The sequence below is a fragment of the Chelonoidis abingdonii genome, unplaced genomic scaffold, assembly GCF_003597395.2.
Source record: "Chelonoidis abingdonii isolate Lonesome George unplaced genomic scaffold, CheloAbing_2.0 scaffold0540, whole genome shotgun sequence".
In the NCBI taxonomy this organism is placed as follows: Eukaryota; Metazoa; Chordata; order Testudines; family Testudinidae; genus Chelonoidis; species Chelonoidis abingdonii.
Window position 1 is genome coordinate 17,314 of NW_027424801.1, and position 26,807 is coordinate 44,120.

The 26,807-nt window shown below is 45.7% G+C and overlaps 1 protein-coding gene and 1 long non-coding RNA gene across 2 annotated transcripts; both read left to right on the plus strand.

The window, feature by feature from the left end:
* Nucleotides 1-2,758: 2,758 nt before the first annotated feature.
* On the plus strand, nucleotides 2,759-15,344 carry LOC116831006 (antigen WC1.1-like). Its single transcript, XM_075061407.1, has 8 exons — nucleotides 2,759-2,813; nucleotides 3,151-3,279; nucleotides 7,915-7,977; nucleotides 8,064-8,375; nucleotides 8,722-8,757; nucleotides 9,101-9,238; nucleotides 10,116-10,196; nucleotides 15,256-15,344. The coding sequence occupies exons 1-8, from the start codon at nucleotides 2,759-2,761 to the stop codon at nucleotides 15,342-15,344; spliced, it is 903 nt and encodes a 300-aa protein (XP_074917508.1).
* A 2,580-nt stretch (nucleotides 15,345-17,924) lies between these two features.
* On the plus strand, nucleotides 17,925-26,183 carry LOC142046031 (uncharacterized). The gene is made up of 3 exons (XR_012654952.1): nucleotides 17,925-17,947; nucleotides 19,076-19,228; nucleotides 26,064-26,183. It is a non-coding gene; the product is annotated as an uncharacterized LOC142046031 (long non-coding RNA).
* Nucleotides 26,184-26,807: the final 624 nt, after the last annotated feature.

Consider the following 26,807-nt stretch of genomic DNA (forward strand, 5'->3'; position numbering starts at 1 on the left):
TTCCTATGTATAGTTATTTCAAGAATCCCACTCTTGTTCAGTCCAAATGTTGAATATAAGTGTCCTGGTGGCTGCATCAGTGGACTGTGGCAACACTGCCCATGTCCATTGTGTAAAAATTCGCAGGTCCAGCCACGTCACTGTCGCTCACTCAGCTCAGATCTGTGACTTAGAAGGAATGCCGAGTTGGCTGTGAATTTTTTGATTCTGAATCCAATGTGGTTTCAGGCGATCCCTGCATGCTGCTAACAACCTTACATTTTTCTACAGAGAGAGATTAAGTTCCGGAGAGAAACTTTCTTGGGTCAGTGAGAAGATATTACACATAGGATGGTTATTTTAATACACCATTCACACATTACGCACGGTTGAGCCAAGATCCAGATTTATATGTTCAAAGCTAAGTCATATAATGCCAGTATTCCGACCCTGGATATTAACTGTTGTGTAGCTTTTTAATGGTGACCATTTTCAGTGTGGATGTCGGAGAGACAGACAGACAGAGAGGAAAGGGAGTAACTTTCTGTTTTTTTTCTTTTTCAATCTTTCTCAACCCCCTTTATTCATTAAATTCCTGGTACAAATTTTGAGATTTCACGAACGCCTGGCGAACTCTCGCTTTATTGTCTTGCAGTGTGTGGTCCCAAGCTCTTGGAAGGACACTCCAGAGATCGGATTTATTCCACGAGCAGTTCCACATATCATCCAGGCCAGATCTGCCGATCCTTGCCAATAGCGAGGAAGTTTGCTTGTATGGTGTTCCAATCCAGTTGATGTGCAAACTTGGAGTGGAGATGTCAGGAATCATCATCTGTTCCCAGTTGCTTGTAGATAATCTCACTTTCCGGACAGGCGCCTGGCCCATGTCCACGCTGATCTGCCTGTCACCAGATGAATCCAAGAGGTAATATGTAATATAATGATACGAACAGCTTCACACATCAATGACATGCTCCTAGATGACATACTAATGTTTTAAAGTTGTTTTAGAAGAATATTAAGAAGAAGTTGCAAGTTGAAGTGATTAAGGCATGGCAGGAGATCTTAAGTGGATAAGGATGTAGGCTTATCCTGAATGTTTTCTCCTAGGAGAAAACTCAGCTGAGAAGTTTGGATTTGCACGACTCAGTTGTTGTTATTTGAAAAGTTAGAGGCTTAAGGAATATTAGCTCACAGTTTTGCTTACAGTATCTATATATTGTTGGTAGTGCTGGCGATATTGGAGGTCTAGCAGATTAGAGGAAGCAAATATTGCCACATTTATTTACACTTATGTAGAAGAAAGTGATCTCCTTACTCAGTCTGTAATTAAAATTCACTTCCTATAACCTGAAATCCAATGTAACCATAAGCCATTAGCAGCATGAAATCTTACAAGACCTAGTACATGCTAAGTATACCTAGTATTACTGCTTTTTATAGCTCTAAAATCAATGGTAGTAGCATACAATATTGATAATACTACTTATTTTTAGTAAGCATGTGATAAGTTTTCTCAAAAATCAATTCGCATTCGCTTCTGCTTAAGATATGAAATTTGGCTGGAATAATAGTTGTGCTGCGCTGACACAAAATGTAATGACTAGATAATAGGCGCTGTGTTATGTTCGTGAAAGTCCTCAGATTACACACAAATTGTGGGAGAGACTGTGATACTGAATAAGTGGCAAACTCATAAACAAAAAATATAAAGCCATTTCTTATACATATTAACTTTTAAGTATAATCCACACTACAAGTACAAAGGGGAATTAGTGCTTAATACATCTGATGACACTAATATAGGCAGGGGTTGGCAACTGTGACTGCACAATAGCAAACAGCATCTTTACTCTGTAACATTTCTATGCATACGCCAAGCCCCTTTCCCAACCTCTCCTACCGCCCCACAGGCGGTGAGGGAGCTCATAGGACATCTGCTATGCAGTGCAAGGGTGGGGTAGGGTCTCCTGTCCAAGCAGGGAGGCTGGGTCTTGGACACTCAGCATCCTGTGGGATGCACTACGCTCAGAGCTCTAGAGGGGGCTCGACACACTGCTTTCCGCAGGTGCGTTGGGTCGAAGCACACCGATTACGCTCAGGCATATGTTCACCTGTAAGCTTTGGATAAGGAACAATGATCATCAGAATGAGTGTGAATATATGAAGAATACTCTATAAGCTGAGCAGGAAGCAAAAGTTGAAAGAGAACTAGTGGGGAATGGAAAGGAAGCATAGATGACTGAGTCTGCACACATGACGCGCACAGATCAAGGCAGGGGGAAGCTGTGCCTCCCCAATAGCACAGACCTAGTGGTACTGCCCACACTCACCACTCCAGAGCGACATCACCTCTGAGTTTCAGCCAGTCGCATCTGCCTGGACAACTGTCCAAAAGCTGGCTGGCTGGTGCAGGACCTGCTGCCAGTGCACTGGGGCTGTAGGCGCATGCAGCCACCACAGGACCTGGCACTATGGACATGTGCCTGGGAGGTGCATAGCAACCAACACACACGCGGCTGTCTGGAGCACTTGAGGCTTGGACCTTGCCCCCTCACCGCTTCCCTACGCTAGGGTGGGGTCATGGAGAAGCTCTGGGCTCCTAGTGGGGGATATGGAGGTAGAAAGAGGCAGGGGTAGTCTTAAGGCACAATGGGAGGAGAAGGGGCTTTGGGCCTAACGGGGAGAGACTGGGGGCTAGCCCCCAAAGCAGATCCCGCCCCATGTGCTGCCTGTGAGATACCACTGCAAGAAACTAAGCTGGTCTACTCTAGGCTGCATGCAGAGGCAGTCATATCGGAAGGAGCCAGGAAGACGAGAGAGTGCGTTCTCATGTATGGTTTGAGAAGAACTGTTGAATTTTTCAGACAGACAACATTTTCTTGGAAAATATTAGATTTGACAAAAATCTGCAAGCATTATGTAATTTGATTATTTTCAGTTTCTAAATACAATAAATTACAAATCTATTGTTTTACGATATGCTGAATGCTTAATATATATCCAGCACTTTTCATTTACTAACTTTTATGTTAACATTAGTTAATAATAAATCAATAGAAAACCAATACACAAATAAAGTCAAAGCAATGGAGGTCAACAATCTTTAATTTTTGAACAAATTTTGAAGTTGCATGTAATGACATTTCAATTCTTTCTCTCTCTTATTAGGCTCTGGCCCCACTTGGGTGGATGGTATTCGGTGCGATAAGCAGCACGGTTCCCTGTGGGATTGCCCATCAGATCCATGGAATCAGCAGTCATGTAACAGAGGACAAGAAACCCACATCTCTTGTGAAGGTAAATAGTAAACTATTTGTACTATATAAGCACTCAAACCACAAGTCTAACTTGCTGACAGATTTTGATATAATTATGGTATTTTATATTTTCATTATATTTTATGAAATACATAGTTATATTCTTTTAACATACTCAGCAATGGCACAAACTTGTTTTCAGTTTCTGAGGTTATGGAGATAGGAATGTAGTCTGTTGATAACAAACATGGAAATCAATTATTAAAAAATACACATTACACAGAATGATCAGTTATGACCTAATCCAACACCCAGTGAAGTAATCAAATTGTAGATTTAAAGGTCTGAAAAGCCTGCTAAAATAATCGAATCTGGCAGGCCATAGAGTATTAACCAGTGATTTCTGCATCTAGCCTATACATTCTGGTTTAGCTACAGCATGTCTTTTAGAAAAACCTCTCATCTTGAATTAAAGACTTCAAGTAATGGAGAATCCACCACAACCTTTGGTAAAATGTTTCAACGGTTAATTATGGTGACTGTTAAAAAAAAACAGTTCTGAATTTGTCTAGCTTCCCCTTGCAGCCACTGGATTGTGTTAGGCGTTTGTGTACTAGATTAAAAAGCTATCTGCTCTCAGAAATCTTCTCGTGTAGGTACGTAAACACTATTAGCAAATAAAGCCCTTCACTGCCAAAGTGAGTAGGCAGTGTTTCATACTCCACTTCAGAGCTGCAAAAACTGGGATCAGAATCCTGCTGTCTGCTGTGGCAAACTCAAGTGTCACCCATACAAGAACACTGCATTATTGACCCCATTTTATAGATAGAGACCAGACATAAAAACTGTCTCAAGCAGTCTGTAGTATAACAAGGCACTGGCGGCAAATCACTTGCAAATCTAGGCCAATGTCTCAACCTCAATACCACCTTTTTCAGCTGTTGACTTCCATGGGTATTGGATCCATCCCCTAGTGAGATCCAGTAAGAGTTATTAATTAAATACTCCTGGGTGAATTCTGCACCACTGCGCAATGCAGAATTTTGCAGAAATGAACGTTATGCATACAGCGTTGGCTTCCCCCCACAGAAATGGGTTGCAGTGCTGCTGGCCACCACTAGAGACCACTGGACACAGCAAAGCCCAGCTCGCACGTAGAAGACACTACTGGGGAGAGGGGAAGGGAGCTAGCTGGTTCCCAGGAGCTGCAGTTCCCAGCACCCCCTGAGGGAAGGAGACGTCAGCACACAGGAAACTGCACACAATCCTGGGACTGAGCATCAGGCTCTTTCTCCCTCTGGATCCCTGGGCTCTGAGGGGTAGGGAGGGGCAGGTGTCTGGGCTGTGGGGGGGCATGGCTGAGCTCTGGGGAGGAGGTAACGGGTATCGTGGCAAGGCGGGCCACCGCAGCTGGGCTTGGGGAGGGAGAAGGTGCGGGTATGTGGTCCAGGAGACTCCTGCAGCTGGGCTCTGGGTGGGAGGGGTTTTGGGTGTACTGGCTGGGGAAGGGCTGTGGCTGGCCCAGGGGGAGAGGGGTTGTGGGTGTCTAACCTCCCAGCTAATGTCTGGGGAGCAGCGAGGGGGCAGAGAAACAGGAACTGGGTTGTCATAGGGGTTTCTTTAACTCACTACTCCTGGAGGAAGATTTGTGTGTCTGTGTTGTTGCAAACATAGTTGCTGACAGATATTTTGAAATAAATTACCAAAATAATTGAAACTGGCATGATTATATAGTGTTATTTTGACAAATAAAATTTGCTGAATTTTAAAATATTGTGCACAGAATTTTTAATATTTTGGTGCAGAATTCCCTCAGGAGTAGACTAAAGAACAGCACTAGTGTGGCTTTATGGTTAAAAATCTTCCTGGGAATAATGATCAGAGGTCTGGGCTGTGAAGTCCATCGACAGGTCCGTGTCTGAAGCATTATTTATATTACTGTAACACCTAAAGTCCCCAAGGGCTCAATGCAGCAGGCATTCTAAAAACACAGACTGAGAAAGGCACTGCCATAAGAAGTTTACAGCCAAGACAGACGGGAGGAGATGAAGTAACTAGCCCAAGGTCACACAGCAGCTTGAGGGCAAGGACAAAGATAGAACTCAGGTCTTTTAAGTCCTAATCTAGTGCTATGACCAGTATCAATACACTGCCTCTCAGTGTAGGAAGGTACAGACCTGTAACTCCTATATAGGCTGTTCTTAATATTAACAATCCTCTTCTATTGGTTCCTGCAGGGTGAGGGTGCATTTCAATTCATGTGTCGTACCTTCCTTCACATGACAAGCCGGGATCATGGATGTAGAGCATGCTGGCCCGTCTATTGCGGCACGCGCCATGAACTACGTAGTGGGAACTTAAGTAAATTCCGAAGTGTCTCACACTACAGCAAATTATGCTGACCCTGCGATTCGCACTGGAAATACCACACCTCGACGGGATGTCATTAAGCACACTAAATCCACATGTAAACACAATAGGTAGATAATGGATTACCTTACTATGAGAACCCCTCCCTTCAGCGTGTTAGTGTCCACACTGAACATAAGAACACAAAAATGGCCATACTGGGTCAGACAAGCTACCGACAGTGCGAATGCCAGGTGCCTCCCAGGGGAGTGATCTAAAACAGCAATGATCAATGAGCATCGTCTCTCCCCTCTGAACAAACATCCATCTAGCTCCGCCTCTGAACAAACAGAGGTAGGGAACTCCTATCCTATCCCATCCTGACTAATTGCCATTAATGGACTCATCTCCTCTAATTTACTAGTTCTATTTAACATTGTTATAGCTAGCCTTCACAACCCCCAGCAAGGAGGGCCCAGTTGACTGTGCTGTGTGAAGAACTCCTTTATTGTTTTAACCCTGCTGCCATAAATTCATTTGTGGCCTAGTCATATATATGGCGAACAGTAATAATTTTCCTTATTCTACTTTCTCCACCTCACTCATGTTAATAACTCTATCATCCCCCTAGTCTCCTTTCCAAGCTGACAAGGCTAGCCTCTTAATCTTCTCCTCATATTGGACCCGTTCCAAACACACCTACTCAGTTTAGTGCCCTTTCTGAACCTTTCTAGTGCCAGTATACATCTTTTGAATAAGGAGACCACATCTGTACGCAGTCATTCAGATTGGGCACTATGATTATATAAAGGGCAATAAGTTATCCCTGTTTATTCTCTATCCCCTTTCTAAATGATTCTAACATCCTGTTCGCTTTTTGACTGCCGTGCAACCACTGCGTGACGTCTTCAGAGAACTATCCACCATGACTCCAAGATCTCTTCCTGATTAGTTGTAGCTAAATTACCCCATCCATATTGTATGTATAGTTGGGGTTATTTTTTCCGATGTGCATTACTTCTACATTTACCACATTCATTTCATTTGCCATTTGTTGCCCAATCACTTCATGTTTGTGTAGATCTTTTTGAAGTTCTTCATAGTCTGTTTTGAATCTTAACTGTCCTTGAGCAGTTTGTATCACTGCAAACTATGCCACCTCACTGTTTACCCTTTCTCCAGATCATTTATGAATAAATTGAATAGGATGGTCTAGGACTGATCCTGGGAAACACCACACTCCCTCCCATTCTGAAAATTTACCATTATTCCTACCCTTTGTTCCTGTCTTAATCCGTCTCAATCCATGAAAGGATCTTTTCCTCTTACCATGACAATTAATTTACGTAAGGAGCCTTCTGATGAGGGACTCTTGTCAAAGGCTTTCTGGATTATCTAAGTGACAATGACTGTGTCTAATGGGTAACAACTCGTGTCCGCCTCCGTAGTCTCAGCGATCCTCTCATTCGTATCGTTGTGTGACCCTTCAAATTAATAGTTCGTAAGACATGATATTTCTTTACCAAAACATTGTTGACTTTTCCCAACAATTAGTTTCTTTATTGTGTGACAATTTTATTCTTTACTATTGTTTCAACTAATTTACTCAGTACTGACGTTAGACTTACCGGTCTGTAATTGCTGGGATCACCTGTAGAGCCCTTTTTAAATATTAGTGTTACATTAGCTATCTTCCAGTCATCGGGTACAGAAGCTGACTTAAAGGACAGGTTACAAACCATAGTTAATAGTTCCACAATTTCAGATATGAGTTCTTTCAGAACTCTTGGGTGAATGCCATCTGGTCCCGATGACTTGTTACTGTGAAGTTTATCAATTAATTTCAAAACCTCCTCTAGTGATACTTCAATCTGTGACAATTCCTCAGATTTGTCATCCACAAAGGACGGCTCAGGTTGGGAAATCTCCCTAACATCCTCATCCGTGAAGACAGAAGCAAAGAATTCATCGCAATGACTTTATTGTCTTTAAGTGCTGCTTTTGTATCTCGATCATCCAGGGGCCCCACTGGTTGTTTAGCAGGCTTCCTGCTTCTGATGTACTTAAAAAACACTTTGTTATTACCTGAAGTGGTGCTGCTGTGCCATTGTAGCATTTCAATTGTAGACAAACTCTCAGATATACTGTCCTGCCATTACATAAAGACACATGCATGCCAGCTGGGAACTGATCAAAGACTTCAAAATCTAGAGAAACACTGGAAGAACTAATTATCAAAATGACCAGATTTTAGTTTTGGCCATTTTATAAAGTGCTGCAGCACACATGCGCCCAGTCCATTCACCTCAGCATTTTATTTCCACAGGTAGGAGAGGGAAACCATCTCAGAATCCATTTGCTGAATGCCTGAACTCTACGAGCTGCACAGGTATTTCTGCCTCTCTGTGTCTCCTCCTGAGTCCCTAAGGACATTCCCAGCTGTCCCAGTAACATGTGAGGTTTCTGCATTTCCAGGCCAGGAGAAGTTACGTGTCATGGGAGGAAACAGATGCTCGGGCAGAGTGGAGGTTTGGTACCGTGGTTCCTGGGGAACAGTTTGTGATGACTTCTGGGGCATGGCAGATGCTAACGTTGTGTGTAAACAACTGGGCTGTGGACCTGCTGTATCTGCCCCAGGCGAGGCTGCATTTGGCAAGGGGACTGGTCCCATCTGGGTGGAGAAGGTGAACTGCAGAGGAACAGAGTCATCTCTCTGGGACTGTCCTGCCATGCCATGGGGTGAGAGTAACTGTGATCATAAGGAAGATGCTGCTGTGAATTGCTTGGGTGAGTGACAGGAGATGTTTCAGCTTCATTATATAATTTTTAAGGGAGAGCAAGTGTCACAGCAGCTGGGTCTCCATTCCTGCCCACAGACTAGGCCTCCTTTTTCCTTAATGGATGGGATGTGTTGGGACTTCTTGTATTCTAATGTGCTATGGCATCAGACCATGTCACTTCCTTTATGCAGCACAGGCTAAGCCACTAAGCCTGTGCTGCTCTGAGGAAGATATCATGGGTGAAATGTAGCTGATGTGCAGAGGCACATGGGGACTCAGAGGAACAATCATGTAATAGCATGTCACCATCCCCTCACTCCACACTCCAGCTCTCCTTCTTTTTCCCCTTGCAGGTGTGACAGAAACAACAGCTTCACCAGCTACAACAGGTAACACATTCTCTTCCAATCAAGGGTTAAATTTACCTAGTGCCAGGCTCACAGGGGGATGAGCTAGAACCTCCAGCTTGAGAAAATGAGTGTGAAATCTGAGGGTGAATGACACCCGGGTGGGAGCTGCAGGCCATGTTGAGCAGGACAAAAAGTCTATTGGTTCTAGCTACCAGAGCCATGATTTAAACAGCAGCCTGTGAGCTGCTGCCCTGGTGCACAGACTGTGTCCCTGCCCATTACCCTGCTTCCTAGGTGGTTCATCAGACACTGGTGAGCTCCTCTGGGCCCCCCTGACTCTCATAGATTAATCTCTCCCTGTTGCATGTTCATTTCCATCCAGCTCCCCCACGCCACCCTCTGACTGACAGTGGGACAGTCACAGTGCCTGTTGTCATCTGCATTATCCTGGGAGTCCTTCTCTGTCTGCTGTTAATCCTTCTGGTTGTGCAGGTGCAGAGGGCCAAGGCACAGCACAGAGGTGGGTCTTGATTAGTGTCACTATCTGAGATGTCTCTGCAATAGCAGGGGGAGCTGCAGCTGTGGAGAGCTGTGGGCACTGGCAGAGCTGTGAGGGGACCTCAGGTCTCTGCTAAGTCCTGTCTTACTTAATATTGTCATTGATGACCTGGCTGTAGAAATAACCAGGAGAGCAACAACACTTTCAGATGACATGAACCTGAGTGAATTTGACAGCAGTGGTGACAGAGAAATAATAAATAGAGGATGAGAGAGATGGTAAATATTGGCAAAAAATAGAGATCACGTTAGGGGAAAGTACAAGGAAGTGCATGTGAGGGAGGACACTGAACAGAGAGACTTAGTAGGAGGGAAGAAATTCTGGAAAAGAGATTGGGTGATAATTGCCAAAAAATCAAATACAATTCCAATATTTGGCACTTTTCATTTTTTAAAAAGCGCAAAAACATTTTCTAGTTAATGCCTACACAGTCCCCAGGCAGCTTATGTGGAAGTACTAAGTATATAAATATATCTATATGTAAGTGCTGTTTTGCTCATAGCTGTGAACATCAGTTTGGGAGAGGAATTATTTCAGGTGATACAGGGAGAATAACAAAGATCAATGAGATTAATGTATAATGGGAATTTTTAGGCTAAATATGAGGAGAGTCTTGTGACAGGGAACTAGCTCATGGGAACCATCATCAAAGAGTTGTTGTGGAAAGGGACGTGGTCTCCATCACCTGGCACATTCAAATGTAGGCTGGACTGAGCATTGGGAATGTGCTGAAGGGATCGGTTCTGGACTGTCCTCAGAGCACAGGGCTGGATGATCTAATAGGGTTTCCTAGCTATAGTTTCTATGACCCTATGCAAACACTGTCCTTGTTTTTCAGGTGTCACAAGACCCTCAGATCCCGTGTATGAGGAGATTGATTATAACCTGATGGGAGAGAAGCAGATATTGGGTCACTCAGGTATGTGTGTCTCATTCCTACTGAGCTTTCCATCTTGAGGCCATGACCCACAGTTAGATATCCTCAGCCACCAACTTTGTGAACCCTGGACTGCTGTGGGCGTTGGGCTTGTGGAAAGACCAGTTACTGAACTCATGTAGGTGCAGTGATGGATTATCCACTGGACCAATGGGTCCTGTGTCCAGGGTCCCCAGCCAATTGGGGGGCCCTGGAAAAATCAGTGCTCCCACACCCCAACCTGCTCCGCCTGCCTCTCCTGCCAGGAAGTGGGATCAGAGTGCAGGGTATGCCTCACCCTGTATGCCTGCCCTGCACTCCTGCCAGGGAGAGGGGGAAGCCCCCACAACCTGACCCTGCTTCTCGGCAGGAGCGCCGGGGCAGGGGACTACTGACAGAAAGAGTGGAGAGGGGCTCCCACTTGCTCTGGCTCAGGGCCCCACAAAACAGTAATCCACATCTGGTCAGGTGATCCTCCTCTCCAGCGGACTCTACTAGACCCCATTCTCAGGACAGCCAGTCCCATCTGCCCATCTTGTAGCCTTGGAGTGTAACTAATTGTGGGTCAGCAAAGTGACTGTCCCTGGGCACAGGCTATAGAATTACTGGGGGGAGGGATAGCTCAGTGGTTTGAGCATTGGCCTACTAAACCCAGGGTTATAAGCTCAGTCCTTGAGGGGGCCATTTAGGGAACTGGGGTAAAAATGGGTCTGGGGATTGTTCCTACTTTGAGCAGGGGGTTGGACCAGGTGATTTTCTGAGATCCCTTCCAACCCTAATCTTCTATGATTTGAAAACTTCTGGAGCAGGGGATGTTCTGTGCCCCCCTCCCACTGCAGCCTCTGGTCTGCTGAGTTGGCTCCCTCCTGCCCTGGGATCAGAGTTCAGCTCAGGAGATGTGGGTAACTTTGAGTCATGGCTCCTTCAACCTTTGTACCATTTTGACTCAGTATCAATCAGCTGGGAACATGCTACTCTCACTTTAGGACATTGTGAGGTTCTCTTGAGCATGGTAAGTGCATCCAGTTGGTCACAGGTTGTGATCGTGGGAGGCAAGGACCCTAATCTTTCAACAAGGTGGGGGTGTCAGGGTTCACCACCAACTCTGAACTCTGGGGTACAGTTGTGGGGACCTGCATGAAAGACCCCCGAAGCTTATATTCTACCACTTTATGTTAAAACTTCTCCAAGGCACACATTTCTTTCCTTGTCCTTGGACAGTATATTGCTGCCACCACCAAGTGATTTACACAAAAATTCAGGCTATGTACTGGCTTGTTTCTAAATAGCCTGAGTAGGGCATTTGGTCCTTCTGGAGACAGGAAGGTTTGAAGTTCAGTACCTTAACCAGAACACTGAAAGGACATGGATCTTGGGTGCTCCATCCATCAGAAGTTATTGGGACTTTCAGGTGCATGTACAAATGGATGCTATCTTAAAACGTAGGGAGTCATGCATGGACATATGACTTGCCCAGGTTGACTCCAAAATCCATCTTGGAGCTGGACTTTGCATAGAGGTAAAGAGGGGTCTCCACCCACAGAGAGTCTATTTAAACCTGGGAGATCCTCCATTTTGTCTTCGACTGGCTGAAGAGGAAGCCATCGGTGAAGAACCCCTAGCTAACACCTGAGCTGGAACAGAGCTATGCGGGGGAAAGATTTGTGCGGGGCCTGGAAGGGTCCAGTTGAGAAAAATTACTGAAGCCATTCTCTGAGGTGAGATTAGCTGTATTCAGTTTGATTAGACATAGATTTGCCACACTTTATTTTATTTTGCTGGCGACTTACTTTGTTCTTCTGTCTGACTCTTGGAACCACTTAAATCCTACTTCTGTATGTATAAATCCCTTTGTACTTATTAATTAACTCGCGTTATGTATTAATACCTTGGAAGGAGCAACAACTGGGTATCTCTCATCAGTTTTATAGAGGGGTGAACAATGTATGGGTTTATCCTGGCATGCTTTACACAGAGTAAAAACGAATTTATTTTGGGTTTAGACCCATTGGCAGTTGGCATCTGGTGCTAGACAAGCAACACTTCTTTGAGTGCTTTCAGGTTAAACCTGCAACTTTTGAGGGCAAGTAAAAAAAAAAAAAAAAAAAAAAAAAAAAAAAAAAAAAACAATTCAGGACCCCTGGCATCTTTGTTGAGTAGACAGAGGTGTCTTGGCTCGCAAGACAGGATGCTGGAAGTCCGGGCTGGCAAGGAAAGCAGGGATAGAGTAGTCTTGAACATCGGTGGCGCTTCCAGGCGAGTTCTGTGATTCCACCCTCACATCAAACATAAGAGACTACTCAAAACAACTTGCCAGCTTTCCAGGTCTGGACTCAGAGCATGTACTGCCTGCCTGGTCAAAACCCAACCAGTATGAATTTATATCAGTTTTTCTCCTCTCAATGTAGCAGAGGAATGCACGCCTTTTCTCCTTTGAGCTAGATTTCAGCACTTCTTCCAACTCACTCATTGGTAGATAAGAAAAAACAGTTTACTAACTACAAAAATATTATTTTAAGTGATTATTACATGTAACAACATATCAATCAATTAATTGGCATAACAAAAATACACACATTAGCTTAACCTACTAGACGGGGATAGGCATCTATGGCATGGGTGCCAAAGGCGGACGCAAGCTGATTTTCAGTGGCACTCATCCTGGCCCGCATCCTGCCACCGTCCGGGGGCTCTGAATTTTAATTTATTTTAAATGAGCTTCTTAAACATTTAAAAACCTTATTTACTTACATACAACTAGAGTTTAGTTTATATCATAGACTTATAAAGAGGACCTTCTAAATGTTAAATGTTTAGTGGCACATGAAACCTTAAATTAGAGTGATAAATGAGACTCCCTCACCGCTTCTGAAGGTTGCCGACCTGTACTAGAAGGCTGGTTTTGACTTAACAATCTCTCATCCTGATGATGATTACCAGCAGGCTAGCAGATTTCAAGGTAAGCTCACTTGCTTTCCAGTAGGGAATCTCCAGGTTTTACATAACAGGCTAGAGATCCCTTTAGCCTGGGTCCAGCTCTTCCCCCAGTTCAGCTTTGTTCCTTTAGGAGTCTTCTTGTGTCGGGAGTGAGAACATGGATGATTGTCACTTCATTATGTCTGATGTCCTTCATTATGTCATACAGGATTTAGCACATGGCGGATCCTATGTTTTAATCTGGCTTCCAGGCCAGTTGTGGGAATTACGGACCTCCAAAAATGGAGTCCAGTGTCATGTGGCTTAGGCACTGCCCTTTACCATATCTGCTGGTCACAGTGACCATTAATTACAGGATTGTCTGGAGCGTTCTTCAGGCGTTTAAGCTATTCCACAGCCCTTGGCTTTGTTGATTGAGCCAATTGGCACTGTCTGTGTCTTCTTCACTGTAGCCTGCAGTGCTGCTGTAAGTGTGCTCCAGCAGTAAGCCAATACGTCATAGTCAATATTTATAACTATCAGATACAAAATGATACATGACTACAAATTGGATATATATTCGCATCATGACTTTCATGAACCTTAGGACCTCTCTTGTTACAAATTCTCTAATTATGCCAATTATTTATATAATTCATGATGAAGAATATGGGGCAGTGTCACAGCAACCTGGGTCTTTCTCATACTAAATTTGAGGGCCATTCCACTGACTCAATAGCAATGTAAGCCCCCGCACACCTCAGTGGGATCTGGATCTATGTTGTGCTGAGTAACTGACACATGACAGTAGCTGCTGCACAGAAACTGCTTTTGTGATCCAACTGCACTCTCAGCAAGTTGCAGTGATGACACTAATGGAGGAGAGTGGTAGATAGCTGGAGGGTAGGTAGGGATACGGCGGGACTAGACAATTCCGAGGACTGGGCCAAAGAAATCTGCTGAGGTTCACAAGAACAAGTGCAGAGTCGCTTAGGATGAAGATTCCATTCCACTGCTTACAGATAGGGACAAATGCTAGGAAGCAGTTCTCCGAGGCCCTAGGGTTCAGTGCCGGAAGCTGGATGATGAGTCAGTGTGCCCTTGTTTGCAAGAAAAGGCTAATAGATTTTTGGGCTGTATAGTAGGGGCATTTCCAGCAGATCGAGGACGTGACTCTTTCCTTCTATTTGACATGGTGAGGCTCATCTGGGTACTGTGTCAGTTGGGCCCACGCTAAAGAAGGATGTGGAAATTGGAAGTGGTACCGCGGAGGGCAAAAACTGATTTTAGGGGGCTGGAGCACTACTTCATGGAGAGATAGCAGGAACTTGGATCTGTTTAGTCTGCAGAAAAGAGATGGGGGGAGTTGATAGCTGCTTTAACTACCTGAAGGAGTTCAAGGGATGCCTTTAGACTGTTCGCAGTGGTAGCAGTGACAGAACAGAGTATGGTTCATGTTGCAATGGGGCGGTTTAGGGTTGGTTATTAGAAAACTTTATTCCTCGGACAGTGGTGAAGCACTGAATGGGTTACTTAGGAATGTGGAATCTCCTTCCTTAGAGGTTTTAAGTAGGCTTGACAAAGCTCTGGCTGGGATGATTTAGTGGGAATTGGCTCCTGCTTTGAGCAGGGGTTGGATAGATGATTCAGGTCCCTTACCAACCATGATATTCTATGATTCTTGTTCTAACTGAACTTTAAAATGTGTAAGTCTCCTATTTTATGGGGCTGCTGTTGATTTGGGTGTGTTCCTGCATAAGAATTCAGCGTGGAAGCCATGGGCCAGTTAGGGTTTTTTGTTTATGCTCAGTGCCAGACTATGATTTCAGATTTTTCTATTGAACAGCAATTTCATGGGCCCCATTCCTTGCAGGTCGCTTCTCGGGGGAGGTACCATGATGCACTAGGAAGGGCCGCTTTGATCACGATATTTCCATCACAGGGTGCATCATATATTTGAATGTCTGATTAATTATCCACCAGAGGGTACAGTCAGTGCTGGGCCATTGATCGTGTGAGGAAATGCCTTGGAAATTAAATTGCCCCAGATTTGATCTCTGTTCTTATGTCTGCCACCTTTAACCCCATTACCTTGTTCTGATCCAGGAATCGTTTCCCCCTCTATGTCCTGTCGTTATACTTGCAGTTTTGTCACGGAATTCCTCTGGTAGGAGACTGGAGAAGACAACAAATGAGATGTATCACAGTAGAGAGCTACACCTGACTGCTGGCTGATGCACCGGTTTAGAGCGGATTTACAGCTCAATATTCCAGGCATAGCCAAACATGACTTTCTAGGTTTAAGTTGCGCTCGTGGGAACTCATCTACACAAGTTGTGGCTACCAATTATTTACCCTTTTTTAAAAAAACTATAAAAATTGGTGAAGAATTCAAATTTGAGTTTTTTGCTACTCTGAGCTGAGTGACCTGAACCAAATAGTGCAACAAGTAGAGAGTACCGAGATTGATAGAAAAGAGAGGCTCTCTACTATATGGTGCATATATATTCAGGAATTGCCATCATTCTGTATTCAAAAGTGTGCGGATGGACCTCAGGCTCGTGATATCCCTGCTTCCACAATACAGGTGTGTTACTTTCCATATGGTCCACATTTGATAGTTTAGATTTAGTTTTAACCCTATCGTTATTTCTGGATAACAACGACGTCTTCAGATTGTAAGCAACACAAGCATGAAGAAAAAAACCAAAGTTATTCAAGTCAGAATGGAAGGAAGATTTTGATTCACTGTTAAAGATGCAACCCCGGGCCCTTTCTAGCAGTGCCTTGCTCTGGTCACTCAAAGCAAGAACTGAAAAGTCATTATGAAACGAATCACAATAAATTTTCTCAATACCCTTCTGATCAGAATTATAAGGAAAGCAAGTAGTCACATTAAAAATAACTTAACAGTCAACAGACACTACTTTCGTATGCAGTAAAGAACTGACACAACGACCAAAGCTAGTTTTGTATGGCATGGAATAGCACAATGCTCACTTGGGTGAACCCCTGGATAGTGCAGATGATTGGTTAGTGTTTTTGCTAGCTAGTTGAAGTAATAATTGGTTAAAGGGCAAGATAGGAAACTACTTTAACTACATAGCATGGGTCAAAAGACAAGCTTGTTGGAACTTATCTCAGGATACAGCTCAACCTTTTAACCCGCCAGGACACGACTGTGCAGAAGCAGAGCACAATCCACGACCTGACGGTGGCCATCAGGAGACGTCGTTGCTGTGTTCATTGAACTGGAGAGCATAGTGCTTGGTGTGTGTATTCTGGTGTGGTTGTTGCTATGTTAATAAATTATTGGCATGTTAAGGTATTTAGCTTGTGTCTGAATCCATCAGAATGGTGTTAGCCTGAGCCCGAAGGATAAAGTTTGGTCCCTTATGCCCTGAGTCCCATGAGGAGGGGGAGCCCATAATTATTGCCTGAGTATCCCTGAGGATGGTAGGGCGGAGTCATAAATTGTACAGGTAACACCTTCTTAAAGCAAATATACTTCCCCCTGTCCTGTGATCTATGGGGACATGGGTAGGCAACCTTTCTGTAATGCCAGTAGCATAGAATCTCTACCCCTAGGCACTGTCGGCTGGATTGCCTTATCTGCAAAGCGGTTAAGCATAATAACCCTAGTTGGCACCTGACCAGAAGGACCAATAAGAAAGAAGTACTGTTCAAACTGGGCGGAAGGGATTTGTTTGTGTGTTCCTCTCAGACAGGAAAGAAAGCAGGTAGCAATATGACCTGAAAGATATTACCTGAACCTAATCATCTAGAAACCACTAAACACTGTGAGAATCAGGCAAGGAGATGTGTAGGTTCTTTATTGTTTTGGCTTGTGAATTTCACATATGTATACAGAGGTTGTTTCATTCTGTTTGTAACTGGTGAGCTGAGCCAGAGGGGATCCTCTGTGTTTAATCTTAGACCTGCTAGTACCTCACTCGATTTTGCAGGTGTGATGTCTCTTCTTTTTTTACTTTCACAAATAAGTTTTCTTTTTAACGATCTGATTGATTTCCAAGACGTCTAGACAAAGGGTCTGGTGAGTCTGTTGTAAAAGTAACTGGTTGGTTTTTTAGTCTCAAGCTCCCCAGGAAAGGGGGGTAAGGGCTTGGGGGGATAATATGTGGCGGGCTAGGGGATTCAGTGCATCTCTTCCGAACATTCATAACATTCATAACTTCGAATACAAAAATGATACATGCATACAAATAGGATTAGTACATCCAGTAGATCATAACCTTACATAGATATGTTACATGGCATATGTAGCATAAAACACATTCTAAGCTTTTCCATAAAGCCTTATGGGAGGTACCGTCACAGCTGGTTCATACAGCAGTGCTGGTCAGAGACCTGCATGTAACTGCAACTGGGTGTTTGTCCCTACCTGTGTGATTGCTGGTTAGAAGTGTAGGACTGGGAGTGGCTCTGCAAGCTTGTCACAGCAGCACAGCGTGAGACGGAGCCCAGGCATGTGAGTCAGAGGCTCAGTGGTACCCAGTTCCAGTGCCATCCTGGGGGGAATCTGTCACAGTGACAGTCCACTCCTAGTTTACAGAATGTCATGACTTTTCCCTTTTCTCCTCGATCACCCTTTGACTTCTCCTACAAAAGCCAGGATAAATAGCCTGGACTCCAATTCAACAGGCACTTAATGGAGAACTAGAAAACCTGCCTCAGGACTGGGTGTGTTCAGAGGGAGTTGAGTGTTGTGTTTGCTATTCCAGAGGGAGCTTCTCCTGTGGGGTCTCCAGGTGGATTATGATAACGAGGAGGAGCCTGCATGAATGGATGATGATGCCCCCAGACTCCAGACGACCAAGGTGAGGAGTGAATCTGCCTTCTGGGAGCAGCGTTAGCTCAGGAAAAGCTAATAATATTGTCTTTGTAGAGACAAAAATTGTGCTTTATCGGATTGCTCTTGTAAGGTGCTGAGGCATCTTCAGTCCTGCTGCGATCATTGGAGCTCAGAGTGCTCAGCACTTCACAGGATCAAGTCCTTCTGCAAGCAGCTGTTTGACAAACTCTTCTCCCATAAAACATGGCTGTGTGTACTGGTTAGTCCAGAGATGCACTGAGAGGACCAAGAAGTAGCACAGAGCATCTGATGACACAGGTCAGAAAGAGGCACATTAGCCAACCAGTGTGACTCTCGAAGGAGGTTGTTCACCCCCATGACTCTAGAAGAAGCTTGTTCTCCCCCTGCCCACGCTGCCCAATTCTAGTCACTGATCTCTGGCCCTCACTTTCATATGCACTAACGTTGCTCACAATATTAGGGGACGATCTCTCTGTGCACAGCCCTCTGACCTGTGGCAATGGCCTCTCTCAACCATTCCTGCCTGTGGTGAGTCCACTGATCTAGACGTGAGTTTCACATGCACTGTGGTAGGTGAAGGGATGTACAGATTTCACACACACTCCCTTATCTTGTCCTGAACTGGTGATGCAGCTTCCAGAGACTGCAGATTGAAGGTGGTTTATGGGCCAGACTAGTTCAGGGAAATGGAAAAAAACAAGATTTTAACCATAATTGAAAATTTAGGAAAGTAGGTGATAAACAGAACAAATTAAAGTGTCATTTATCTGTTACTAATTACTAATTGATATATAATTAGTATAATAACAAATTACAGTGAAGAAATCTTCCTCTGACATAGACCCTACCTCCAGCCACCTCTTTCCAGGTCTCCCACACCCCCACCTGGGTTTCTGCTTTAGGTTCCATCCAGCAATTTACAGACACATCAAGTCCTTAAAACATGTCAGATAAATGTGACCTGTATAAAATTCCTCTGACACGGAGCTTGCAGGGAAGAATGGAACTTTTGATCTCTTATCATTGTGGGAGTGTCAGTACCTCAGGGCCCTTCCTACCTGGTGTATAATTTATTTCTCTATTCAGTAGAAGGTCTCTTCTCATTTATCATTAATTCCTGTCTCTGTTTCAGAGGGCTCTGCCTTGCCTGGAGATGTCCCTGGGGATAGTTATGACGATGTCAGAGAAGTTTCTGACCCTGAAGATGATCCTGGTTCAGGGCAGTGTGCCCAGGAAGTTAACTGGGCCCCTCGGGATAGTGACAGGAATAGGGATTCACAGAGTGGTGAGTGGGGAAAAGTCCTGTTGCAATTCTTGCAGTTTGATTGCTAGTCTCATTATGGCTTGGTCTATACTACAGACTTAAAAGCAGCAGAGAATCCTGTGGCACCTTATAGACTAACAGAGGTTTTGGAGCGTGAGCTTTCGTGGGTGAATACCCACTTCGTCAGACGCAGGTAGTGGAAATTCCCAGGGGCAGCTATATATATGCTAGCAAGCAAGCTAGAGATAACGAGGTTAGTTCAGTCAGGGAGGGTGAGGCCCTGTTCTAGCAGTAGAGGTGTGAAAACCAAGGGAGGAGAAACTGGTTCTGTAATTGGCAAGCCATTCACATCTTGTTTAGTCCCAGAGCTGATGGTGTCAAATTGAAATGAAACTGAAGGCAATCAGCAGTTCTCTTTGCAATCGGTCCTCGAATTTTTTTGCTGCAGATAGCCACCTTAAGGTCTGCCTATACGTGTTGGCCAGGGAGGTGAAGTGCTCTCCTACAGGTTGTGTATATTGCCGATTTCCTGATATCCTGATTTGTGTCCATTATCCTTTCCGAGTGAGTGTCCAGTTTGGGCCGATGTACAGCAGAGGGCATTGCTGGCATAGAAGGCGCAGATACATTGGTGGATGTGAGGTGAAGAAACCAGTGATGGTGTGCTGATTCTGGTTAGGTCCTAGGTATGGTCGCTGGTGTAGATATGTTGGCAGAGTTGCGCATGAGGTGTGTTGCATGGATTGGTTCTGAGCTGGAGTTACTATGGTTGGGGCTGGTGGCAGTTGCTGTGAAGAATAGCTTCAAGAGTTGGCAGGTTGTCTGTGGAGCGAGACTGGCACTGCAACACACAAGACACTGTGAAAGTGATGGGATCATGTCAGATGGTTGTAGATCCCGAATGAGGCGTTGGAGGGTTTTAGGCTGGGGGCTGTAATGTGATGGCCAGGTGGGTCCTGTTGTTTCTCTTTCTTGGTTGTCTTGCAGTAGGAGCTTCTGGGTAACACGTCTGGCTCTGTTGATCCTGTTCCTAATTTCCCGTGCAGGTTATTGTATTTAGAGAAGATGCTTGGTGGAGATTGTAAGTGTGGTGCTCGCTAGAGGGGTTAGAGCAGAGCGGTTGTACCATCAGTGCCTGATGCTGTGAGACCAATGGATCGTGTGATGTGCCCGGGATGAGAAGCTGGAGGCAATGAAGTAGCGCGTAGGGTCGGTAGGTGTTCGATATAAGAGTGGTGTTAATGTGAACACCGCTTATTGCACCAGTGCGTGTCTAGAAAAGTAGGACCTCCCGTGTAGACTGAGTCAGGCTGAGGTTGATGGGGGTGGAAGTGTGAAATCGTGGGAATTTCTAGAGTGATAGCCATGTCATGAGGAAGATGTCATCAATGTAGCGTAGTAGAGAAGGGCGTGAGTGGACAGAGAGCTGAGGAAGCGGTTGTTTCAGTCAGCCATAAAAATATTGCGCGTTATTGGGTGGGGCATGTCGGGGCCATACAGTGCCCACTGATCTGGAGGTAATAATTGTCATCAAACTGAAATGGTGTGTGATATAGGCACAGAGCTCACAGCAGATTTGCATAGTGCATAGGGAGTAGCGTTCTAAAGCTGTATTCCATCTCGTGTGTGGGTGTTTGTGTAAGAGTAAGTCATGGGCTAGATGATGTTTCTGGAAGTGACCAATCGTTGTAGTTCCTCAGAGAAATCAGTGGTGTCACGGAGAACGGGAGTGACTGGTGGCAATAGGGCGAGTAGAAGAAAGTTCCACAATACTCAGACAGTCTTCATGGAGAAGTGCAATCCCGAGATGATTAGGGGCGTCCAGGATTCCAGGGTTTGGTGGATCTTGGGTAGTAGATAGAATAACCCTGGGGAGGCTCTACAGGTAGCTGATTTTATCATGTGATTAGAGAGGAGGTCGGTAGTAAGAGTATGTCCTAGATATATATACAGTTACTCAGTGGATCTGGAGGAGTGTGCTGTATGAATTTGGTATGGCAGAGTTGTCATGGCGCCGCCTACTGGTAGTCAGACCTGTTCATGATGACACAAAGCTACTTCATATATCAGCCTCTTTGATGAATATGCTCAGGGTGTCCTTCGAGGCTGGATGCATTGCGTTCTGCACGGACTTAGGTTATAAGCAAGCGGTGTTTGTTTTCTTCACGATTTCTGCTGTGCACGTGGCGCAGCATTCAATGTATAGGTCCAGACTGTCATTTCGACCCTCAGCGAGGAGTCCATGTGACGTTCTTCTTCTTGTGCTTTGTGGGTGAGTACCTCGTGTATTGGTATGGCATGTTGCGTCTGCACGACTTAGGTATGACGCAAGCGGCGTGTTGTTTTCCACGAGTTTCTGCTGGGCACGTCGCGGAAGCATTCACATGTTAGGTCCAGACGTCATTTCGACCCTCAGGAGGAGCCATCGTGAGTCTCTTCTCATGGAGTTGGATGGTGGGTACCTGTTATCATGCACTGTTCAGTGTCTGTCCGGAAGTATTCTTTGAGTCCGCGACGCGAAGTAGGCTTCCAGATTCGCCACAGAACCTGTAACTATGTGGTGGGGGTGACAGGGCAGAAGAGAGTCCCCGAGATAGGACAACTTTTCTTCGCTAGTGTGTAGTTGGAGAGATTGACAATATTTGCCGGCGTGGGTAGGGTACCCACGGTTGTGGCCAATGTGTCAGGGTAGGAGTTTAGACAGCTTACAGTCCGGCGACATCTCCTTCTGCACACGCAATTCTCAACAACTTCACCCACACAGCCTACCATGCCAACCTCAGCCTCCCGGACATACTAACGGAGGGTCCATCTAATGACACGACCTGAAGCACGATAAGCGATGGTCACATTAAGCACCACTCTATATGAAACCTACCGACCTGCTACGTCCTACTTATAGATCAGCCATCCAACGGCACATCACAATACGATCATTGTCAGCCAAGCAAACTGAGTAGCACCGGCATTGCTCTAACTGACGAGACCACTCAATCTCACCAAACATCTCAACACATACGCAAGAAATTAGGAAACAACAACAGAGCCAACGTTAACCTAAAGGCCTCCGACTGCAAGACAAACCAAAGAACGACAACGGACCCCACTGGCATCCCATACAGCCCCAGCTAACCCCTCAACGCTCCAGGGATCACAACCCTACCTGACAATGATCCCACCTTCAACAGGTCCTTGGGTGCAGCCAGTCCCGCCCACAGACAACTGCAACTGAACTATTCCACCAGCAACTGCACACCGACAATAGTAACCAGCTCAGGAACTATCCATGCAACAAACCTTAGCAACCTCCCATATACACCAGACACCATCATAGGACCTAACCAGATCAGCACACATCACGGTTACATCACCCCATCCACCTAAATGATAACGACCATCATATGCCAGTCAGCCCATCTGGCATGTAATCGGCCAAACTGACAGTCACTCGGAAAAGGATAATGGACAACAATCAAATATCAGCGAATCGGCAATATACAAAAACCGTAGGGCTCAACCCCTGGCACAACGATAGCAGACTATAAGGTGCTATCCTGAGCAAAAAACACTTTCAGGGACCAGACTGCAAAGGAGAATACTGCTGCTTTCAGTTCATTTGCAATTTGACACCATCAGCTCTGGACTAAACAAAGACTGTGAATGGCTTCCAATCTACAGAACCAGTCTTCTCTCCTTGGTTTTCACACCTCTACTGCTAGAAAGGGCCTCACCCTTGGCTAGACTAACCTCGGTTATCTCTAGCTCTTTGCTACATATTATAGGCCTGAGGATTTCACTACCTGCGTCTGACGAAGTGGGGTATTCACCCACGAAAGCTCGACCTCAAAACCTGTAGTCGTAGAAGCGTGCCACCGATTCCGGCTGCTTCACAGATCCAGACTAACACGGCTACCGCGGGGTCTCGCCGTCGGGAGTGGGTAGCACTAACAGAAGCAGGTTGTTATGTGTATGCAATAGGCAATAAGGCCTTAAGACTAATGCTTTTAGTTGCCGCCTCTATCACAGCTAGTCAATGTACATATGACTAATTCACCTGTACACCATACAGACCTTGCCCTGCTTGACGTAAGTGCCCTACCTATACACCAACATCATAAGCTCCAACTCCACGAGAGCAGGCGGCTTATGCATGCCATTACGGCTGACACAATGTACTGTGTAACACAACAACTAGCTAATAGATCAGCTGTTGGCTGTCATTTTGTCAATTCAGGCTGATGCATAGAGCCATGAAAATTGACAAAAGAGAGAGTCTGAAGTCACGGGCTCCAGTGAGAGCCTGGTTGCCCCCATCCTGCTCCCAGCCAGACTACGCCACCCTTCCTCCCACGGAGCTGGCGCGTGCGCTGCCATGCTCCTCTGCTCCCTACACGGGCGCACTGCCTGCTCCCCACTCCCGAGCCGGGCGCACCTGCGCCAGTCCCACATCACAGCTGGGCTGCTGTCCTGGGCTCTCAGGAGCCGCCCAGACTAGGCACAGAGCTCCACACTAGAGTCTCAGGGGACCAGCCACACTCCTGGCAGCAGGAAGCGGGATGTGCTCCCAGCAGAGGAAGTAAGAGATCAGGAATACCCAGGCTCCTCATGGGAGCTGCAGCGCTCCAGCTCCCGCACAGCTGCCCCTCTTATGCAGTGGAGAAGCTTGGTGAGGCCGCACACGGGAAGAAAGGAGGGCAGTGGGTACATGAACCATTGCAGGAATTACTGCGATGGCGTAAGTGACCTAAAATAGGCCAGTTTAAGTTTCTAGTGTAGACTTTCCCGATATTTGGTAAAAGACGCAGCTCCTAGACTTAGATGGTTACATGAGAATCTCAGCTTTCAGTTTAAGAAAGGAAGTTTTCTAGCCCTCATGGTTGCAGAAAGAAGCCTCAAATCATGAACCAAGTTTAACCTAAAGGCTTAGGAACCAGAAGACAAACAGAAACCAAAAGGACACCAAAATGCTTGCTTTAATCTTCAGATTTCAAAGCCAATCTCATGATATTTGAGGCGTTACTCCCGATTCCCAAACACTTGGGAAATGGCAGTGCTGGAAATGTCTGTGTTTCCCCGTGACCCACAGGAACAATCTCGGGGGAGGTGAGATGTGGGTTATGCAGCAAAGAAGTGAAACTGGCCAAAGCGATGGTTGTGAGGCGTCTCCTCTCCTTGTAGAGCTCTGTGCATGGACACATTTGAGCTAGCAATTGCTGAAAGGGTTGCTGAGCAAATAACCTGGAGCAGCCTCTACTCACCACTAGAGGTCACTGTCACTTCACTAAAATCCAGCTACTGTTAAACTAACCTTCTCAGCTGTATCCCCACCCTGAGATCTGCTAAACACTGTTAAATGGACTGAAATACCTGATGATTCCTAGATAAGGCCCTAATCCTGCAAACACCTGAGCCCACGTGTCACTCTCATCACATGAATATTCTCACTGACTCAAGGGTGACACCAGCGTCTTCCTGGTGGGGGGACTGAGGTGCTCCAGACAGAAAACTGAGGAGGGGGCTGTGCTCCTCCTCACCATGAGGTCCCATCCCCCTCTGTGGCCCTGCCCCCTGCCCAGTTGCAGGCTGGAAGCCAGAGCCAGGCAATGACAGGCACTGGCTGATTGCAGCTGTTAAAAGCTGTCCAGGAAGGGGGACCTGGCTCTGGGCTAACAGAGCCCTTGGGGGCCGAGCCTAGGAGCCTGGGCTAGAGCAGGTCAGTCTAGGCCACTGTGAGGAGCCCCGGACTGTCCACATGCCCTGGATGATGCATCTTGGCAGGCAGGGACATGGGCTGGGAGCTGCTGTTGGGCACCCGGCCTGGGCTAACTTCTCTGCTGCTGCTGGAGGTAGGCAGCCACCACTCTCTTCACTCTGCCTTCAGAGCGAGTCGACTGAAGAGTGGCAGCTGCTACTGGGTGGCTGTGGGGCTGCTAAGACAAATTTTGGGGTGGCTATAGCCCCTGCAAGCCCCACCCTAGAGCCAACTTCAGTGGGACTGTCCAGATCAGCAAAGTTACATGAGTGGATTTGCAGGATCAGGGCCCAAACAAGGTGGCAGTGCCCTGGATGGTAATGGGAAGAACAGGGCCCTGTGATGGGGTTAGTTAGTGGCCTGGCTTCAGGTTTGAAATCACTCTCTTCAATTGTAGCAGAGCACTTCACAGTTTGAGGCTGAGGGCTAAGCTCCCACTTTGCACCTCAGAGGCAAGTGGGTTGGGATGAAATGTGCATTTCATTGTACTTGATGAGAATAATATGCAAATGTGTATTATGTGGGCAGGATGAAGTCTATGACCCTTTTAGGTTCCTTGGCCTTGCATGTCCCCTGGGGTAGGGGCTCTGCCCTGCTCCTCCCCACCCACTCTCACCTGGCACATGTTCCCTTAGGGACTATGCTAGCTACTGGGAGTTAGAGCAGCCCCTCCTGAAGCATCAAGGAGGTGTCACCAAGTCACTGGCATTCCCACACTTTAATTATGGAGATAGCCTATCTCCTAGAGCTGGAAGAGACCCGGAGTCCAGTCCCCTGCCTTCACTAGCAAGACCAAATACCAATTTTGCCCCAGATCCCTAAGTGGCTCCCTCAAGGATTGAGTTCACAACCCTGGGTTTAATAGGCCAATGCTCAAACCATTGAGCTATCCCTCCCCTGCACCTGGCAGATCTCAGCATGGAGAGAATCTGCTCCCAGATGTTTTCTTTATGGGACATGGATTAAACTTGGCAGAATCCCAATCAGAGGAACAGAGGGGATAATTCACAGCCCATACTATAGGCTGCTCACCAATAGTAGGTGAGTGCACACAGGTGTAGAATAGATATATTGGCTGTAATGTGCCTCCTTTGATATTTTCAGATTGGAATCTGCTCTCCCTAAGAAATGAAGGGGCCTCAGGGACTGAGAGAGACGGCCCATTCCCTCCTTCTGGAGACCCAGGTTATGATGACGTTCAAGCTGGCATCCCTGAGACATCAATATAAGAATGACTGAGTTGCAACAAATATCATGTAAATGCTGTATGATTAGACTTTTTCTGTCCTAAATGCTAACTAGGCATGGGGGCATCAGAGATAGTCCCTGCCATGGATCTAGTTCAGTCACCTTTTATATTGGGGTTTTATGTAGTTGCAAGAAATATAAGTGTGACTGAGACAGGGTCTGTGATTTTCCCTGTAATTTCTCATTGATCTGATTGCCTGGAACATGTCCTGCTGTTTTATTCCTAATATTTTCTTCATCGTCAATTTTTGCTTTTTCATATTGAATCCTTTTTAAAAGTTTATTACAGGAACGATGCTTCTCTCACAAGGTGCATAAGGGATCATAAGAGAGTGAGATGGAGTCTGAACCACCATAAAATAATAATTGCAAAATGTCACCTCTCGGTATTGCAGGTTGTTCAATAGGGTGCTGGCTGGAGAATGAACGTTCTGTCCTTTGTGTGGTAATGGTTAAAAACCCAGCAACAGAATAATCCTAACTCCAGAGATGGCCCTAACTGCCATCCAAACTCCAGACTTTCCTTTAAAATCCAGGAGGATAAATGGACATTATTTATAGGAACCTTAATGCACACACACAATTACATAGCAGTTAAAA